The sequence below is a fragment of the Melozone crissalis genome, unplaced genomic scaffold (genome assembly GCF_028551555.1).
Source record: "Melozone crissalis strain CALT ecotype California unplaced genomic scaffold, PUWL_Pcris_2 ptg000042l_1, whole genome shotgun sequence".
In the NCBI taxonomy this organism is placed as follows: Eukaryota; Metazoa; Chordata; class Aves; order Passeriformes; family Passerellidae; genus Melozone; species Melozone crissalis.
The window spans coordinates 19,355,455-19,375,968 of record NW_026535820.1 but is presented as its reverse complement, the minus strand read 5'-3'; the positions used below and the strand labels follow the sequence as shown (position 1 = coordinate 19,375,968).

Sequence of the window (20,514 nt, the reverse complement as noted above, 5' to 3'; positions counted from 1 at the left end):
TCTGGAATTTGCATTTCCAGAAATAACAAGTGGTCCTTCTAACAGGAGTCCTATTCTTTCTGTAGTTGAATATAAATAAACAAAAATTGAATCAATTACTTTTTACTAACCTGATAATGAAGACAAAAGAAGTGAAAGTCTTCTTGGCATGACCCAGTTAAAGGTTGTTTCTGCACAGCACCCCATGCTACCCCAAACAATTTGGCTGCCACAGGATCCAAGAGTTGCCCAGCCCTTTGGAGAAAATATAAGGATACTGTGGAGCTAAGTCCTCTTTACACAGTTTCATATGCCCTGGAAAATATTAAGAACTGATGGCATTATTCTATTTTCTAAAATATTTTACACACTAGAAGTAATATAAAGATGCCCTGATGTTCCCAGGCAGTTCAGTCTGGGGGGCACCAGCTCACAGATGAGGTGAAGAGTGGTGGGGAATGTATTACTCTTGCTGGGTTCATGTATTATTCATTGCCTAAGCCAGGATAATAGAGTAATGAGGTCAGACATCTCTGCAAATGATTGATGTGCAGAATAGAGAGTACTGCCCTGCACTGTGTCCCTTTCCATAGACATTTTGTTGAGAGGAAGATGAGGATAAAAAGCATTAGGGTTTATGGTCCTTACTCACTTAAGCACTTGGAAAACTCTCAGTGTATTACTATGCCCAAATATTTGTAGTCAGGGAAATATTCTTTATTGTACAACACTGATGGTGCTGAAAGACAGTTTTCAGACTTATTGTGGATATAGCTTCATCTTGAGACATATTCAACTGATAATATTCTTGGTGAAAATATAATTGTTAATTACTGATTTGTTTGGTGAAGTGGGGCAAGCCACTGACACCAGACCAGTTCCCTTTCCTGACTAAAAATCATGAAAGGTTTAAAATATAAAATCTGAAATGAAAAAGCAAACATTTTTGTCTGGCTATCTGTTGTGAGAATAAAGATTTATTTAAGCTACATCAGAGTAAAAGATGCTTTTATCTATCATCCTTTATAATTTCATTTTGTTTATATAATACACCTTATGAAGAAGAGAGAAAGCTATGCAAAGTATGACACTCTCTTGGGAAGCATATTTTCTTTATGGACCTCAAATCAGTGCCAAATGTACTGAATACAATTCAGAGTGCAATTTATTTATTAGACTTATATTGCCAGCTTTTTCCATATTTCCAGTGCCTGCTTTAGAGAGGATTCAGACAAACATTTACTTGGTTAGACTGTGTATTATCCAGAATGAGTGACATTGTATGCAGCAATTGAAGAGAAAGAATTTATCATGCACCACTGTTCTTCCACTATGAGTCTCAAGGTGTTTGCATAAATTCTGAAATTAGCAGTACCAGCTCACCAATGATAAGCACTGGTTCATTCATTCCTTCAAACTGGGACAACTGGGAATTTTGAACAGTAAACCTTTCCTACCCAAAGAAAGACCTGTGCCAGAAAACACTCCTAGTTTATTCCAGTCTAACCCTGTTGAGTTGGAAGTAAACAAAAAAGTTAACTTTCTACCTGACATTTTTTGTGTATATAGAGGTTTTAAAAGTAGGTCAAACATGCAAACCAAACAAAATATTTATGAGAGGAAGTAAGTAAGGAGGCTACAAAATTATTTGCCATTTACAAAACTCTAAGATGTTGCTCATGTAACTCCTCCTTTCTTTTACAAGTGGCAACATGAAGTTCATGGTAATATGAGCTGATTTTCATCCCACTCAAGACTATTTTCTTCTTTTAACTTGAGAATAAAATCTACCTTGGGCAGGTCAAAGAAAAAGAGAGAAAGGTTACACTTCCAAAGATATGTCATGTCTTCCCAGGGAATTAGACTACAGTTTATCAAGGAGAAATGATGATGCTCTACTGATGTTCTACTTTAAATACCAAGCAGTTGACCTTTTAAAGTATAAAATGACTTGTCTCTGTGACATAGTGCTTCTTTGCTTTTCCATAGGTACAAGAATAATGTGCCCATTGATGTACAGGCTCACCCTGGCAAGTATATCATTCAAAGTCGGTATGGGCTGCACTCCCTGGAGATTACAGAGTAAGGAAATATTAAATAATTTAACAAACAACTTTACCTGAAATGTTGCTATAGAATGAGAGCTGCAAAATGTGAACATACCTCTTGGGGATGTAAGAGATATCAAGTCAGGTAATATCAGAGATATCTACTGTGGTGAATGCTGTCTTCTAAATGTTGAAGCAGTTGTGGTTTACCTCAGTAGAGGACATGCAATTTACCTGAGTTATTTATATAGATTATTTATCTGGATATTCTGTTTATGGCAGAGTCAGAAAAGTGGGACATCTATGATTACTTTTTCCATCTGTCTGCTTGATGAGTACAATTAAACATGTAAAAATATGTGAATTAACTATTTTTCAAATATAGCAAAGTTCACAATTCTTACTGAAATGAGGAACAGAACTGAGATGTCCTCACTTTTATACAAGAAAGATCTTTAACAGTACTCATCTTCCAAGTGGGAAATTTTTGCATTCACTTTGCATTAAGAATATTGAAAACATAAGTCCTAATCAACAACAACCTGGATTTGACAATTTTTTTAATGGAAGGTGCCCTTTGAAAATATTTTATGAAACCTACAATTCCTACAAGTTCCATATTAGGCATCTCTTAATAGAGGACAGTAAATTAACAATGAATATTATCAGATAATTTTTCCTACTTATGCTGTATTCTCAATTTCAAATTGAGAATAAAGAAAAGAGACATTTATTTCAAACACTGGGGTTCAACATTGAGAAAAACCTATTGGCTACAATCAATCCAGTGTCTAGTGTGTCTGTCTCCCAAGCTTTTATTTTATAGATTTTACCCAGATTTCTGAGGGTTTTCTTAATCTAAAACTCCAGAGAGGCTATGCCAAGGAGCGATTGCATGCTCTGCCTAATCATTTTTATCTTTTCAGATGTGAATTTGATGACACTGCCCAATATCATGCCTCTGCTATGAATGTTAAAGGAGAAGTTTCAGTTTATGCTTCCCTCGTGGTAAAGAGTAGGTTGCAAAATATTTCCTTTAAGGTTTTTTTTTTATTAAGATGCACATTGCCAGTTTTGGTTTTGTGGCTCACAGAGCCTTTACCTCTTGGTGGTAGTGACCATTTTGTCTTTTTCTGTGTAGGGTACAAAGGAGAAATTGATGCAAGTCTTTTGCATGGTAGAAATCTTTCCCTCTCTCCATGTAAGTCACAATATGTTTCTTTGACACTTCCATTTATAGTTGTGACATCATGACTAAGCAGAATACTTAGTAATATTATTTTAAAAAGAAGCAGGTCTGATTTACAAGGAGCTCTACAATTTGGGATGGTGTTAGCCTCATAAGTGGGGGGAAATGGCATTGCCTTCTAGGTCTGTTGGATTATATAAGAAATATCCTGTTGAAATTGCACTTCACCATGAAGTAGAATCTATCAAAAAGAGAACCACTTCTTCTTTTGCAATATGTAAAACATGGCATGAGGAAGCATGTGCCTACACAGAGTAGGTAGGCTTAATTATCTGCTGCTTATGTGGTTTCATAAGCTATGAAAATTAACAGAAAATGCATAGAAAAGATTAAATATCCAGAACCCAATTAGACTATTTTGGGATGTATCAAGGTAAAAACTGTAGTTTGTTTTACCTGAGAACCTCACATTTTAACAATATGGCATCCATGATTTCATGATGATAAGACAATCCACCCACATATGCCATATGGGTAAGGTGCCCTAGGAATCCCATGAAATGTTTGACAGATGAGACTTCCACATATTTCAAATAAAATTTGGGATCTCTCACTTCTTTATGGGAAAGAAAGATCACAATTTGCATATATTCACTGATCACAGGAAGAGGGAAAGTTATCAGTGTAGGCTAGTTGAGTAAAAGTAAAGTGTGACCTTATTTTTTATCAGCTGAGCTGTTTTCAAAACAAACATGGAAGCACCTCTGTCGTGTATGTACAGTACAAGTGAAAGGCTCTTAGGATGTTCTGTCTGAAAAACTGCACCACTCAGGACACACAGCATCCAAAAAGATAAATTCAGGAACAAGAATAGAAACAAGAAAGAAGGGCTGCCCTTTTATGTTTGCAGTAGCCCCCACAAAAGCTTATTAGCTTACAAAAACAAAAGCTGAGTGAACACGTGAATGCAAGGAGTTAAAATGGGGAAAGAGAAGAACCATAAAGCTAAAGATCAATTTGACCTGAACAAATAATTGATCACAAATAGAAATATTTTTAAGTTATAAAACAAACCTTACCATTAAACACCGGATTAGAAATTTTGAAAATTCTGAAATTAAATTCTACAGAAGCCTCTCCCTGCTAAAATGAAATAGCTGTGTGAACTAGAACTGTACAAATGAAGAAATAGTCGATTCTCTGTGATAGAAAGAACTTGGATTATCCAATGCTGCAATTGCCTCTGAAGATGATGACTTAATATACATATTGTTCCTATTTATACCTTGAACTTTTCCTGTGACTGTATTCATAATCACTGAGTAATTTTTCTTCCTACTCTTGTCACAGAAGGAAAGAAAACCAGATACTTTTTTTTCTCTTGTACAGTTGCTGTTACCCCTCATGGCTATGCTTCCAGGTTTGAAATCAGCTTTGTCGACAAGTTTGATGTAGCCTTTGGGAGAGAAGGCGAAACAATGAGTCTGGGCTGCACAGTTGTCATCAATCCTGATATCAAGCGCTTCAAACCAGACATTGAGTGGTACAGAAATGGTGAGAATGTTTGACAAGAAGAAATAGAAACTTCTTTCATGTAAATCTTTACTTATTTCGTCTTGTGTCAATGTTATGATTTGGTCATCACTTTCTCAGGTTTTCCAATGATAATATTTTCTCTTTTTCAACTAGAATTGTTTCATAATTTAGCATTTTGATGTGAAACCACAGAAAACTAACAAATCACTGTGAAAATGTCTTCTAGGGATTTTTTATTTCTTAAAAAAATCTAAATTGGAAGCATTTTTATCAGAGCCAACATCTATGTGGCCTATTTTTAGAGCTCATATAGCTTTTACTATTTATTTGTTTATAAGCCAAGATATTTTTTTTATGTAGCTGCACAGTGTTCTGTAACAGCAGATAAAATATAAAAAACTATTGCTTTCTGAAGTAATGCTTTGAAATCAAAGACAAAGTTGTCATAAGGGCAGAATTAGATGTTATTTATGACTGTTTTCAAGGACAGAATGTTGTGTAATAGGAGTGGTCTCCTTCGTATTTCCAATCTATCCCAATATGTTCTCTGTATTCAGAATCTGTTGCTCAGTAGATCCTGCTGGTGCTCATTATGAAGTTCTCTGATTCCTAGGTGTTCTTATTACACCATCCAAATGGGTCCAGATGCAGTGGAGTGGGGAGCGAGCTTCTCTGACGCTGACTCATGCAAACAAGGAAGATGAGGGTCTGTACACGCTCCGAGTGGCGATGGGAGAGTACTATGAAGAGTACAGTGGTTATGTCTTTGTTCGAGGTAAGACACTCTCTTGTGCACAGAACCCACTACAGAGCTGAGGAAAACATGTTGGCAAAATCAGATATTTGAGGTACTTTCCCCTCTGCCCCTTCTCACCCCTCATCACAATAGAATAATTATTTCCTATTGATAGATTCTAGCAATTTACATTCCAGTCGTTATCTCTGGAAAAAAATCCATGCATGTGTCAGGCTTTGGTGTCATCTGCCTGAAGACTTCTAAACTCCATTGACATTCTGAGGAGGAAATTTAGGGTGCTATGTTCAGAGTGCTGAACATCAGTCATAAGGAGGAAAAATGCACATAATAATTTACAAATGATTTTTTGTAACCATCCCCCACTGCCAGCTAAACTGCACTATTTTTATCAAGATTTTCTGCTCAGTTGGAGGGGTTCTCTCTAATGCATACTGCAGGAAAAAATACAGTGGAATGGACATGCAAAGATCTGCAGCTGCAGAAGCACAATCTCATGCAGCAGAATAGGCTGGTGTCTGTCTGCAGAGGTGCTTTTCAGGAAGGATCCTGGTGGACCAGGGTGAACATGTGCCCTTGTCACAAAGACAGTGGCATCCTGGGTTGCATTAGGAAAAGCATTGCCAGCAGGCTGAGGAGGGGATCCTTGCCATCTGCTCAGCACTGGTGGGGCTCATCTAGGATGCTAGATGCAGTTCTGAGATCCCCCATACAAAAGAGACATGGGCTCCCTGAAGTGAGGCCACTGAAGGGATGTGAAGGTGATTTATGGCTTGGAGCATCTTTCCTATGAGGAAAGGCTGAGAAAGCTGTGACTGTTCAGCCTGGAAAAGAGGGATCATGAGAGGAGTTTATCCATGTGTACCTGATGGAGGGGAGTAAAGACACTGGAACAGGTTACCCAGACAAGCTGTGCAGTCCTGATCCTTGAAGACACCCAAAACCTGATTTGACATGGCCCTAGGCAACCAGCTCTGGCTGACACTGCTTTGAGCCAGGGGCTCAATTAGACAGTACCTGGACCTGTCTGCCAATCTCAACCACTGTGTGATTCTCTGAAGTAATGCAGTGAAGAGTAGAATTAAAATGTAATTTTTGTGAATGTTGTTTGCTTGCACCAATCAAAAACTTCATTGAGTATCCATTGAGAATAATTTCTTTAAAAGGAGCCATGACTATCATGTTGTGTGCTGATTCTATATCTGTCCCAGCTGCTAAAAGCAGCTGAAGTGTGTAATGCTAATTCAAAAGGCTCTGGAAATTCTTGGCTCTGAGACCATGCCCAGAATGGCTCCTTGTTGCCAAGTCCAGCAGAACTGTGTGAGATGACAACCTGCCCAGAAAATACAACTGAAGCAGACAATTTGATCACCTGAAGGAAGAGCCTATTGAAATGAGCTTCTGTGACAAGAAATAGGACTTGTCCTTCTTTATTTGTTTTACATTGTGCTGCCATATAAATAAATGATCACCCTCAATCCTATTATATCTTCTGGTAACACAGGTGTGACCTGACTGAACCCACTACCCCTTTCAGCAGACTATCTTCCTAGCCAATGGGTGTGTTTACCAAATTCTATCTACATTCATTATATTCTGCATTCCTGTTTAGATGGTCCCCACAATCTTGGTTGGCTACTGCATTCCTCATTGCCAACTTTCATTTAAATGGCAGCTCTGGTATTTAAGCTGGAGCAGTTGTCTTTTTGTGTCACACAGAGAAATCAGCGTATCAATGGAAGGGAGGCTCATAATGTTACACGTTCAGATGGGCTTCCAGAGCATGTGTGGCTCCTCTGCCATGGCTGCAGGTCATCATTTGTCAGCAAGCCATGAGGGATGAAATCCTAGCCTCCTAGAGGCTGATCAGCAGTGCTGGTTCTCCCAGCTGCTTCCCAGTCTGTCTTGGAAAGAAACTGTTGTCTCACATTCTGTCCAGCGGTAAATACAGGCAATTAAAACATGTCATAAAGAGGTCACTGAAGACATTTTGCTATTGCTATTAATGTTCTTAGTATTCTGTGATGTTAACTGGATGGTTTAGTCTGTATGTCACCATTTTAAAAAATGCATCAAGTTATCTGTAATTAGAACCTGGACACAGCAACTTTGGCACAGCTTCAAAAGCTCCATGTGATTTTACTCTGCCTATAAGAGAAGACTTTGCAAAATGTTTCTGAGATTTTCTTTTTTTTAGGAAGACTGGTGTTTTACTTAATGAATAATATTAAATTCTCTAATAAGGCATTTTTTCATAAAAGTCAAAATCATAAAAAATCTGGATTACTGTATACTGTAAACCAAAGACCTGTAATGCCTTGAAACATTAAACCTTTTTGAGAACTCAGATTTATATGGATTGTATGAATAGTATTTATTAGCAAAATTTTTTATTCAGGTATATAACTCTTAGGTCTTCTTTTGAAGTAGCTCTCAAATGTACAAACTGATGTTATTCTGCAGAGAAACAACATCTCTTATTTGAAAGTCTTTCTCAGAATCTTGCTGCAAAGGTTATTTTTCTCTACATGAAGATTGCACCGTCTCACAAATCAGACTCTTTGTAAACAGTAAAAATTCCCCAGTGCCCAGCATTGTGCTCTATTTTTCAAAGCTTCAGATAAGACATGTTCAGAAGCTGATGCAGGAGTCAAGGCCCTGTGACACCAGCAGTCCCAGATTTGTGGTAAACACTTGAAAGGAACAATACACTTATCCTTATGAAGATTCTATTCCACAGTGATAACGTATGTGCAATATAATTAAACTTCAAAAGGTTTTGGTACCTTTGCTCTTCACAGCCAACCAAAATCAAACAATGAAGGACTATTAGTGGAGATATTTAATTCAGTATTGTTATATCCAATGCATGAATACTTTTAATTCAGCTATTACCTGGCTGCCAAGTTTTTAGTTCAACAGTGTCTCTTGCAGCTCCCTAATCAGAATACATGGTACTAATTTGATTTAAAATGTCTAGGTGAATTACATTTGTAGTATGCTGTAACATTTGTAAATGTTACAAAGGGAAGCCAAAACCTAGAAAAACACTTGCAATATAAAAGAAAATATTTTTTAAAAGTCATTGGGAACACAATTTAATCCTTAAAGATTAATAATTGTGAAAGAACTGTGGTTCACATTTGCAAACATATTTCTCCATCATCATAGATGCTGATGCTGAAATCCCTGGAGCCCCTGGTGCACCACTAGATGTGCAGTGCCTAGATGCCAACAAAGATTATGTCATTGTCTCCTGGAAGCAACCTGCTGTCGATGGAGGAAACCCCATCCTTGGATATTTCATTGACAGGTCAGTGGCTGTGCTGGACTGGAGAATTCATATTGCTGCTCATTCCAACTCAAAAAACTAAATGCACATTGAAAAACATGAGTTAAAACAAGTAGTTTATTATTTTCATTCTTATTGCTGGCCAGAAAAAAACTGATTTTTTTTTGTTTTCATTGGCTGGCCCTGATCTAACTTTCTTGGAAATAATCACATCTTGCTTCATTTAATTGCATAGAAAGGATTTTGCCAGATCTGCACAGCTCAGCCTTCACTTCTTCCTCTGAGGAATGAGAGGCTTCAGGATTTTGTAGTGTTGGGTAGTTCTTCTGCATCAGGCAGCTGTGGATCCTGCAGTACCAGGGCTCTCTTGCCTTTCTCCTAATAGTTACTATGCACCAGAAAGCAAAATATTATCTCAAAGGGACTTGGATTTCTTTCCCAAATGCTGTTGTTATTCCAGCTCTTAGATTCACAAGCTTCATGGAAATTATTTTTAAAAATATGAAGCCCCCACATGTTACACATGGAGGTGGCAGGATCCTAGAAGCCTGTGATTTTAGAAATTAGGTCAGTATTTTGAGACCTGCAGTGAATTTCAGTGCTGGTAATATTTGTTTGAATTTCAGTAATAGAGTCCCTCATATGAGGTTCCTCTGGGCTTATTCAAATGCATATAAAAAACACTCAAACATTTTTATATATATATATACATAAAGTATATCTCAGTAAAAAGAGGGAATTGCTCTGTGAAATGCATTTAACATTCACATATAACTTTACTGTTTTGATAATTTTTGAGTGCCCGTCACTGCTGTAAAAATGTTGTGCTAGATCTAAGCTATGGCTCTTAAACATTCTTTGAAAAATTCTAAACAAAAACCAGGACTAGATTCTGAACAATAATATCTCATTTTAAAACTAGGCTATTGAGGGATGTTAGCACTGAGAGTAAGTGCAAGAGAAATGGCATTTTGCTTTTTCTGTTGTGCTCACCTTGTTTATTCTGCATTTGCTCCCAAATCCAAAGTTGTGTTACTTCTGTCCAGTGTTGGATCCCACTAAAGGTATTTAAGGACCCAGATATTCAGGCAGGGTAGCCCCTAACTGCCTTGTGGATGAGCCAGCAGGACTGGTCTGCTGATGGTAGAAGCAAAGCTTGGGCATCCCTCACTCCAAGCAGACATAAGAACCACAAAACTACCCTGAGTGGGATGGTAACAATTCTCAGGAGAGATTCTTGTATGTACCAAGAAATCTGGGTAGGAGCTGTACCCTTCTCTTTGGCAGATATCTTACCAGATAGTCTCTTCCAAGCTGAAAGGTCATGTTTCTGTTGACCATGTTGCTGGATACAGGGAAGCCATCACCACAGGCTTCTCCTGCCCCCCTCAGTGAAGTGGCTACTCTCATATCTTCCTTCTGCCATAAACCATCTTCCTGATGTGTGTGAGGCTTCACAGGTGTGGGACCAGCAGCACGACACTGGGTCCTGTCACTGTAGGGTCTGTAGCCAGCACACTCCCTTGGCAGCCCCAGTGGTCTGGTCTCTGCAGCAGGGCCTGACTGAGTGCCCCACTTTAACCCCATTCACAGCTATCTCAGTGCTGGGCTGGTCCCAGAACTCACAGTGGGGGTCTCTGCACCCCATGAAGCCCAGCATCTTGTGGGATGTACAGTGCAGCATTGTGCAGGGAGGATGAAGCAGTGTCCTTCTGGCAGCTGCAAGGGATGCACATTTCCTGTCCCTGCATGTGAGCCAAAGCTGACACTCCCTAAGCATACTTTGGAGGGTTTAAACAGAGAAGTGAGTCTGCTCTTATCCCTTTTTCAGTTCAGGAAAGAAGGGGTGCAGCTGTGAGGGATTTAGTGCATGCCCAGCTGGTGTTTCAGCCTGATGCCCTGGTGCAGCTGCTTTGATGTCACCAGTAAATAATTCTGCTGAGGAGCTGGTACGGACCAGGCAATGAGCAAGAACAGATGGTGAAGCTGCAAAGTCATGGGGGAGCCCTGAGTTCATGTCCTTCCCTTCCCAGCAGTGCTCTTGTTGTCTGTGTTTTTCAGGTGTGAGGTTGGCACCTCCCACTGGACCCAGTGCAATGAGAATCCCGTGAAGTTTGCTCGTTTTCCTGTCACTGGTCTGATCGAAGGCCGTTCCTATATTTTCCGAGTCCGAGCTGTGAACAAGGCTGGAGTCAGCCTGCCGTCCCGGGTGTCAGAGCCTGTGGCTGCTCTGGATCCTGCTGACAGAGCCAGGCTTAGAAGTAAGATGTGCTTTTTACAGGTTGCATGAGAGGTTTAAGAAGTCTCAACTCATTAAAAAAAATAAATTAAGACTATCAACTCATAAGCCTTCAAAGTCCCACCAGAGGGAGCAATGCAAAGCCAAAATATCCTTTGGAGCCAGCTTTGCCAAGAAGAAATCATCTCAGTGCTTTTTGCACTAAGTGTTCTATCTGCTGAAATGACTTTGGCTGACTGCAGTGCTATGCTCCAAACTTGCAGGAAGGGGCGGGGAAAGGCACAGGAGAGTTTAATTGCCTAAAGACTTGCTTTTGTTTAGCCAACAAAACAGCTGAACAGATCCTGTGAATAGTCTCTCTCTGAGCCCCAGACAAGGGTGGCCAGTGCTGTTCTTGTGTGACAATCCAAGTCTTGCAATAACATCAGAATGACACCAGGAAAGCCCAACAGATTCCAGGCTCTCTGCTTCAAGGTTAGCTTTACAAGTCAAGGATATTTCTCCTGTGGCCTCACAATGTCTCAGACATTTTCCTTCCAAACACAGCCATCTATGCATATGGCACAATCATATGCCTAAAATGAATTTCTACTTCTATTCAAAATCTATTTCTACATGTTTCTGAAGTTTTGCAATTTAAAATGGTCCAATGTGAAGGTAGCATTGTACACAAAGCTAGAGTGCTCCCATAGCTTGTATGAGCTACTCTGTGTAGTGCTGCAGCCAGATGATCTAGGTTTCCATCCAAGATAAAACAAAAGGCCAGAGGAAAGAGACTTGGCACTGCCAGGAAACATTGCACTCAGGCAGACATGTGAAACCCTGCCTGGGGAGGGCAGAGGGGGCTCTTCTTCTCAATGGGCAGCATGGAAGCTGTCACAGCAGATGAAGTCTGGGTTTGGTGGCCTATTCCTGCTGTATCTTCTCCTCTCATCCCTCATAATTTTTCTCCCCACCTGCTTCTTCTCTTCTTTCATCTCCAAATCAGATCAGCCAATGTAAGGTGAACAACGTGGAGGCAGAGAACAGTGTCTGCAAAAATTATCTCTGAAAGTGCACTGACCTGGTTGAGAGCTGCATAACTGCAATAGTGTGATAACATATTGGCTGCTCAGAGAGACACCCAAATTTATCAAGTGGACATGCTGAGTCAGGCTGAGCTGTTACTGTTTGTGACTGTGATCCATGATTTACAAGCTGGTAATATGAGAGAAAGTGGTTAAAAAAGAGACAAGATGCAGCCTGCAGGAATCTGGCTGTTCCTTTAATAAGTGAACTGTTAAACCAAAGGAATAGAGGATGGAAAATAAAGCTGAAACTAATTCTCTGAAAATTATGAGCTGAGTGAACCAAATACCTCTGCTTGTCACCTAGGAGACTTCAGTGACATTTCAGGAAGGAATAGATGTTTCAGTGGATTTTCTAGCTATGCTAAATGCTGAGCTGCTCTCAATATTCAAGCTGGTAAGCTAGCTTGGGTAACTAGCTTGGTACATGAGCAACAGCCACGGCATTAACCAAAAATGGAGCTCATGGGGATCTTGCAATTGTTAGTTTTGAACCAAGAAAGAGTCGGTTTTCTCATTGTTCTCATTGTGTTATCTCTGGCATTTGTTTTAGGTCATCCCTCTGCTCCTTGGACAGGACAGATTATTGTGACTGAGGAAGAACCTGCAGGTAAACACAGCCCTTTTGCCTACAAATGTCTAATGTGAAGCTGGTTCAGTAATTAGGAAAGCTCTGAGTGAGTTCAGTGGACTTTGGCACACACCCAAAGTTTGTTGTTCTGAGAGTCACTTGACCTTGAATAACTCAACAACTTTGTTTTTGAGGTGAAGTTTCATTCTTCAGGACCTAACAAAATCATGCCTAGAATTAAAAAAAGGAAATTTAAACACAATATTTAAAAGACTTTTAGAGACTTTAAATTTATTTAATATTTAAAAGATTTTTACATTTAAAAAAAATTAAGTGCTAAGGTATATTGATAGTCCGATTTTTAGTTATGATGCTAATTCTGAGACAAAACCAGAAGAACTAAATCCAACTTCCCTTTCCTATTCTTCCCTGTCCTTCAGAGGGTGTTGTTCCTGGTCCCCCCACAGACCTCCAAGTTATTGAGGCCACCAAGAACTATGTGGTGCTTAGCTGGAAACCTCCTGGACAGCGGGGCCATGAGGGTATCATGTACTTTGTGGAAAAGGTAAAATTGGGCAAAATCAGGATCATGCTGTTATGATGTTTACATTTGTTTACAGTAGTTTACATTTGTTTTGTCATCTCTTCTGCACCTTTGGTTAACTCTCATTTCTGAGATTTGCAAATTAGGGCAAGGATAAGAAGTTCATCAAGATAACTGTCGACTATAGATTAAGATAGACTAGGAATAAAAGAAAAATGGGAAATAGGAACATAGATTAAGAATGTGTCACACCCAGTAATATTCTTCTTGAATTGTGTCATTGACCTACCTGGAGCAGAGAGAAAAAAACTCCTTCTATAATGTGAAAACACAGAGCAAAGTCACATGCCTATATATATATAATGCATATTTATTTTTATGTATATATATCATAAATATATATTATATACACATATGATAGTGTATATATATTATATATATATAAATAAATAAAATTTGTATAAATGAAGCTTGTCTGGCAGGACAGATTGTTAACATTTTGGATGGAAGCATTTTGCAAGAGTTTCTTGTAATCAGCACTTTCTATTCCAGCTGCCTTTTCATGTTTATCCTCTCCATTAGCGTTACATTTGCTCCACCAACTCAGCAAAGACCACAAAATTTCTGTTCTGATCTACTTGAACAAAATCAGTTTCAATTTCAGTTTTAATTTTTAATTAATTTTTCAGAATCAGTTTTAATTTCACCTGCTTTCCTGAGGTGTTTTCACATGGCTGCTAGCCTAGAAAATTCTTCACACCATCACCGTTCCTTCTAGCATCTCTTGGCTCATAAACTTTTTTATCAATGTTTTTTCCTATCAGTCTAGAGGTGTCATCAAGGGAGACATAAATATCTTCCCATTATGTGTTTTCCATCTCTCATACAAAATCTGGTCTAAATAAACGAGTTTCACTTAGCAACAGCCTTGGAGAGGGTGAATATATGAATTTTGTAAGAAAGCTTTTTAATAATCAATTGCATGCTGAGTACTCAGCACTAATGTCACATAGTCAGATGAGAATTTGAATCCCTCAGAAACCAGAACCATTTACTTGAAATTATACTTAATGTAAATCAAAGCAAAAAATTAATCACTAATATTAGTGGTATAAGTGATCATGATCTAGCCACGGAAGTAAAAATAATTCACAAATAATTTGCAAAAATTATTTTTTTTCTGGAAAATGAGGGTCAAATCATTATTAATTCTGAAAGACACCCCAAAACCACCAAGAGTGCCACAAGAGCATCTAGAAGCAAAGAGGTAATGTTAGGGTTTTGCTCTTAGCATGATGCTTAATATCTGCAGAACTCATTTTGAGAGTGATCCAGACTGGGTGCAGTTAATAACATCACTTCTTTGCAGTGGACAGGGTTTAGCTCTGGTATATTAAAACCAGTAAACTTTCGTGTATGTTTTCTGGAGAAAGTGAACATCTGGCAGATTAATCAGCTTTGAAATATGCTCATTCTGTGGAAAGCCCCAAAGAAGGGATGTGTCTCCCTGTTCTCCATAGCAGACATGAATTTGGTGGTCCAGGGAGAAAGCGTTGTTGTGTGAGATGCCCAGCCTTCAGATGCTTCTGTTCTAAACGTGGTTTCTGGGTTTGACTGCAGTGTGTTGCTGGCACAGAGGACTGGCAGAGGGTGAACACTGAGATCCCTGTGAAGTCCCCTCGCTTTGCAGTTTTTGATTTGTCTGAAGGCAAATCCTACTGCTTCCGAGTTCGCTGCTGCAATTCAGCTGGGATTGGTGAACCCTCAGAAGCAACTGAAGCCACTGTAGTGGATGACAAACTCGGTAAGCTGTGGTTGAGTGTATTAAATTACCTCCATGGTAGCTTTCCAGTTTGTGATGTAATTGTTTTGTCTGCAAGCAGGTAGCTGCCCAGAAAATAATTCAAGTGTATGAAAAGCAGTCAGTGATTTATTCCCTTTAGCTAAAATAATTTTTGTTTGGGTTGTTCAACCTTTACTGTAGTCAAATGACAGATGCAAGGCAAGGAAATTAAGCTGCGAACAACGATGCCAAGAACTGCAAAGACTGCAAATAGCAAAAGAAAATGAAAACTCAAGGAAGTACAAAAATGTTTTGTTTTACTTAGAGTCTCTTTTGAAAATAAGCCCAGACATCAGCAGAGTCTAACCTTCCTTGTTTGCCAAATTAAACAAAAGTGAAAAATTTAATACTTACATTGAAAGCAGAGACTATTTTCTCTGGAAGAGAAGCCAAGATGTTCAATACAGAAAGTCATCAGTAGCTGCACCTACATCATCAATTTGTTTCCAAACAGCAATGAGGATTTCAATCCAGTTCCAAATGATCTCTTTTCACTTCATATTGACTTCTCAGAGCATTAGGATGCCCATGGAATACATTTTTTAAGGAGAGCAAGACGTGTCTTCTTAAAAAACACTATAGATACCCTTTGCTGCTTAACAGAAGCCTTGGTTTCTGGCTTATCCTGTGGGCTGCACAAGATCTTCAATGTGCACCTAGCACATTTTCTCTTTTAGAAAGCTCCAAATCACATGTCTGGTGTAGATATTCATCACAAGGGGATAAACTAGACATGATTTTAAGGAAATACACTGAATCCTAGGCAATACAGAAGTGAGGAACCCCACCACCAAAGACTTGAGCCTTCTGATCCTGTCTTGTCCTGTCCTGACAGATTACTGAATTTAAATCAGAGCAGTTTTTTGAAGATTAAATCTGTACTGGTCATGCTAGTATAATCAAGAATAGAATTTCATGCTTATTTTATTTATGAGTTTTAACTGGCAGGCCACTAATTTATTTCTGCTTCTCTCCCACAGATATTCCCAAAGCTCCTGGCCGAATTATGCCAACTAGGAATACAGATACTTCAGTTGTTGTCACTTGGACAGAGCCTCCAGATGCCAAGGAGCTGGTTGGGTACTACATTGAGTCAAGTGTGGAAGGATCTGGTCGTTGGGAACCATGTAACAACAATCCAGTGAAAGGCACAAGGTAATTAACCTCAAACCATGGAAGTTATGGCCACCAATGTCTGATTTACTGGATATGTGTGCTTTCCAGCCATTAGTAATAGTAGAGCTAATCTCTCTGTGGTAGGCAGCAGGCTGGAATCCCTCTTGCATGTGAAGCTCCTAAGTTGTAAAAGTATAGTGAGTTTTATCCAAAGAGAAATTATAATCAACCTTATATTAGAAACAATTAGTCAAGAGAGAAGAAATATGGACATTGCTAATGAAGAAAAGAGAAACAGCTTGCTACTTCTAGCTATTGTAGCCTAGCAGCTTGATGAAAAGCAGGACATTGAGGAATGTCTGAAGTTACAAATGTGGAGAGCTAAGCTGCATAATGTTTGGAAGCAAAGTGGTTTATTTTGGAAGACTGCTCTAAACATTTCTGGGCTGTGTATCTGGACTGTCAGGAGGACATGTGGACTAAACATCCCAGTAAAAATATTACTTTCTGACTGCTCTTTTACTTGTAATCATCAAGAAATTAATTAACACTCTTAAATATTGGGTACAAACCCACATTTCTTACCAATATGAAGCTTGGTCTCCAGTCAGAAAAAAAAAATCAAGACTTAAAACTTCCTGAGTTGAGTTAGTTCCTGAGATAAATCAGGTTTGGTTTTGTTTGAATAAGTATGTAATCTTCAGAGTCTGAAACAGTAAGTGCAGAACTTTTTCCTCAAGGGGATTGATGCCAATACAGAAGTAGTGCCTGCTTGTTATGACTGATTCTGCTTCTTTGTACTTGCTATCCATGACAACCCTTATTACAGTAAGTCAAACTCAGCTAAATACTCCTGGACCAGCTTTGCTGTTTAGAAGGGCATTGTAAATGCTTAGCATATCAAAAGTACCTAAAACTTCACTTGATTGAACACAGACACAACAATGTCCTTTATATTCTTTAGCGCATTTATATTGTATTTATATTTATGTGTGCCATTATTACACCCTTTCATATCTATTTCTATGAGTTATATCACAGTTATATTGAAAGTGGGTGAAGTTTCGTCCTCTCTGCTTGTTTTAAAATATATGTGACCTTTCACCACTGTAGAAATAAAAATATTGCTTTGAGTTACTATATACTGTGATACAAGTACACTGCATAGGTTTCTATCACTGCATTTTTAATCAGTGTGATATATGATGCAGGCACAGGCTGTCTGTCAACTCTTGGTTTTTCTGGTTAGGCCAATCTTAAAGCATTCTCTGTAGTTCATAGCCTGCCTCATGCAGTATATTTTGATCTTTTGAAATTCTGCACACATCCTGGTGAAAGCAAATTATTTGGAAAAGTCTGATAGAATGGGTAGGGAAAATTCCACTTTGAAAATTTTGATTCAGGTTTTTTTTTTCCTTACTCCAAAGTAAAACTTTGATTTTGTTGTCCACATTGTAGTTGCTTCATATGCCATTTCATGAGATCAGCATTGGTAGTGCAATTATTACTACATTATAAAGTAGAACAAAATCAAAGGAACATGGAATAAAATACACTTAAAATACCTGTGAAAAATAAATGGGGTTTTAAACAAAAAAAATTAATTTCCATACCACAGTCTATTCCTAAATAAATGATTCCTGTCTTCAGAAATTTTGTGGTTTCAGAGATGCCAGAGAAAATTTATGAGTGTTTTGTTTATGTGAGAGTTAGATGATCAAGTAAATGTCTTCAAATAAAAGAATTTCTCTGACTTGGATTATTGTGATGTATTGAAGCAAGAAAGTGAAGAACAAAAATAATTTATCTCCTATACAATGCCCTGTAATTTTTTTGAACTCTGCAATTTTTCATTTATGATTGGAGGAATTTATGGGAACCTGTGCTACATGTGTCTTTTACTTGTGTCATGAAAATATTCCACAAGAAGCAAATATAGACCTTACCTGTGCAGCTTTTGACATTTTTTCTACTAGGAAGTATAGATTTAATACACAGGTAGAAGTAAGATAGACCTTGTGGTAGCACAGAAACTGGTGTAGTCTCAAAGAAGGAAAGAGTGTTGAAATAGCTTATCTTAAAAGAGATGAGTTTAGACTTTGTTTTGTGAATGAGGTGCTCAGATTCTGCATCCTCTGACCTTCATATTAGTAACTGGGGTCATGGTTTGTCCTTGGTTTTTAGAAACCAGAATAAATATCATGGAAGAAATGCTTTCTTTTCCCCCTTAAAACTTTTCTCTATAATATTTTCTAAGTATTCCTTGACTGGTTTGTTTCAGATTCATTTGCCATGGGCTCAGCACTGGTGAGAAGTACATTTTCAGAGTCAGAGCTGTTAATGCAGCAGGACTCAGTGAATTTTCACAGGAATCAGAGCCTATAGAGGTGAAAGCAGCCATTGGTAAGTTATTTTCCATTACCCCTTTCAATGGTTATTAATTAAGTAAATATGTTCTCAGCAATTATTAGTGACTAATTAATTGCTTTGTTTCACAAAGTTGTCCACAAATAATAATTTACCCATAGATCCTATAGTCTCACAGACATGGTTTCACACTCACTGCCCTCTTGTAGACTGTTCACCTTCACCATCCAGTTTTCTTCAGGTGTTTCTTTTGAATCACTGTATGAGAGCGCTGCCAAGTTCACTTAATAGGTATCCTGGAAAATGGGAATGTCACTGATTCTGTAATCTGGTATATCACCTCTAATCCACACCATACAGTCAGTTCCTAAGAAATTTGTTTCCATGACTAAACCTAATAGTGCAATGTGTTGTCTGTAAACCTATAACCCTGTGTGTTCTCCCTTTGCTGATGGATTGTTTCTGTTTGCCACTGCCTGAACTAATCCATAAAGATTAATGAGATCACTGGACTAGAATGAATTGTATGTCTGCAGCACCCTCACTCTCATTTGTATTGAAGCTGCATACCTCTCAACCTTAGAGCAGAGACATGTGGCCTAGGGCAATTTTGTGAGATCATCCTCATAGGAACAGAAACGTGACCTGGAAGATCTAAAACTAAAATAACTGAAGTAAAGTAATACTATTAACTTTACAATTTTTTTTCTGCTCTGAATACCAGATATTATTTAAAAATGCATTATTTATGAACAGGCTGAGAGGTATTCTATGCATTTCAAATTTTCTCAAATTCAAGCTTAACATTTTGTGCATAAACACAATGACTTGTCATACTTCAGCTGTATTGTTCATTGCATGCATTTCTTAAGTCTGTTGCCTAAATGAAGAAAAAGGAATGTGTTCTAAATCCAAATATCTTTGCTGTTTTCTGGCAATTATAGGGGGAGGATTGCTTCATGGTGTGTGTCCTGAACTGAGTGGTAAAGCTGCTGGACTAACAGACCGCACTACCAGCTGAGAAGGCATGCATGAGGCCTCCCAGCCTATCTTTGACACAGATGCTTTGCTAAAATGCAATGCTAAATTTAATAGAGAGACACTGCCCAGTAGCTGTGGCAAACTGGGGAGTACAGGAGACAGTAACACGAGAGGAGTGGTTAAGGACGCTGTCACATCTGTGCCACAAAAAGTTGCTGCTAAGCAGGCAAGTAAGTCTCGACCAGGGGATCTTTTGACAGTGGAAAAATTTACAAAGAAGAAAGATACAGGTGAGAATTAATGAAATAAATCAATTTTGCTGCTTTGGTTGGTCCACTTCAGACTGATGTAACTTCTGTTCAACTGTGCCACAAGTGGACGTGATCTACAGTGATGCATCTTCTATCAGACCTATTAATTCTGTCCTCAACTCTCCATTAAGATCATTATTCATGTAATGGTATTGGAGATCACTTTACAAACTTAGTGGTTAATGAAAGTGAAACAAATCAATTTGGTTAGTAACTTAATGGCTTGTTTGACTGCATATTAATGTATCCAAGGTGATATATTATTTGTAAATCATTTCAGTAATTTGTTAGGAATCTGGTTATCTGGTTCTCTGGGTTGTATATGTAGGAAGGAAACAAAATCTGTTTATGATGGTAAGCATGAAATTCTGTCTTCTGTTAGGAAATATGAAGATTCTTTGTGGATTTTAGCCTAAGCTACATCTTACCTGCTGACACATTGTGCTAATGAATGTTGTGTTCTATCTCTGACTAATAGTGATACATAAGGAGGAATGTATAGACATGTGCACAAAATCATGTTTTAAATTTCAGTGCCTAAACACCCATTTTGCCCAAGATATGCGGGGCTTAAATATCGTTTGACTCCTGATACCTGGCTAGGGAACAAAACTCCTCCCTAGGCCTCTGAAGTGAGACACCTGGGCCTAGCTGACACCAATGCAAAACATTACACA

At 38.4% G+C, this 20,514-nt stretch overlaps 1 protein-coding gene across 1 annotated transcript in view; it reads left to right on the top strand.

Annotated features, from left to right (window-relative positions):
• MYOM1 (myomesin 1) overlaps window positions 1–20,514 on the top strand; it is a 68,311-nt gene that overhangs the window by 19,327 nt on the left and 28,470 nt on the right. Inside the window, exons 6-17 of the mRNA XM_054285436.1 lie at window positions 1,969–2,061; window positions 2,954–3,042; window positions 3,169–3,228; window positions 4,606–4,770; window positions 5,366–5,527; window positions 8,678–8,819; window positions 10,860–11,059; window positions 12,658–12,714; window positions 13,116–13,240; window positions 14,840–15,023; window positions 16,043–16,217; window positions 18,460–18,581. Of these exons, the coding sequence (XP_054141411.1) occupies window positions 1,969–2,061; window positions 2,954–3,042; window positions 3,169–3,228; window positions 4,606–4,770; window positions 5,366–5,527; window positions 8,678–8,819; window positions 10,860–11,059; window positions 12,658–12,714; window positions 13,116–13,240; window positions 14,840–15,023; window positions 16,043–16,217; window positions 18,460–18,581 (1,574 nt within the window). The remainder of the gene's footprint in view (window positions 1–1,968; window positions 2,062–2,953; window positions 3,043–3,168; window positions 3,229–4,605; window positions 4,771–5,365; window positions 5,528–8,677; window positions 8,820–10,859; window positions 11,060–12,657; window positions 12,715–13,115; window positions 13,241–14,839; window positions 15,024–16,042; window positions 16,218–18,459; window positions 18,582–20,514) is intronic.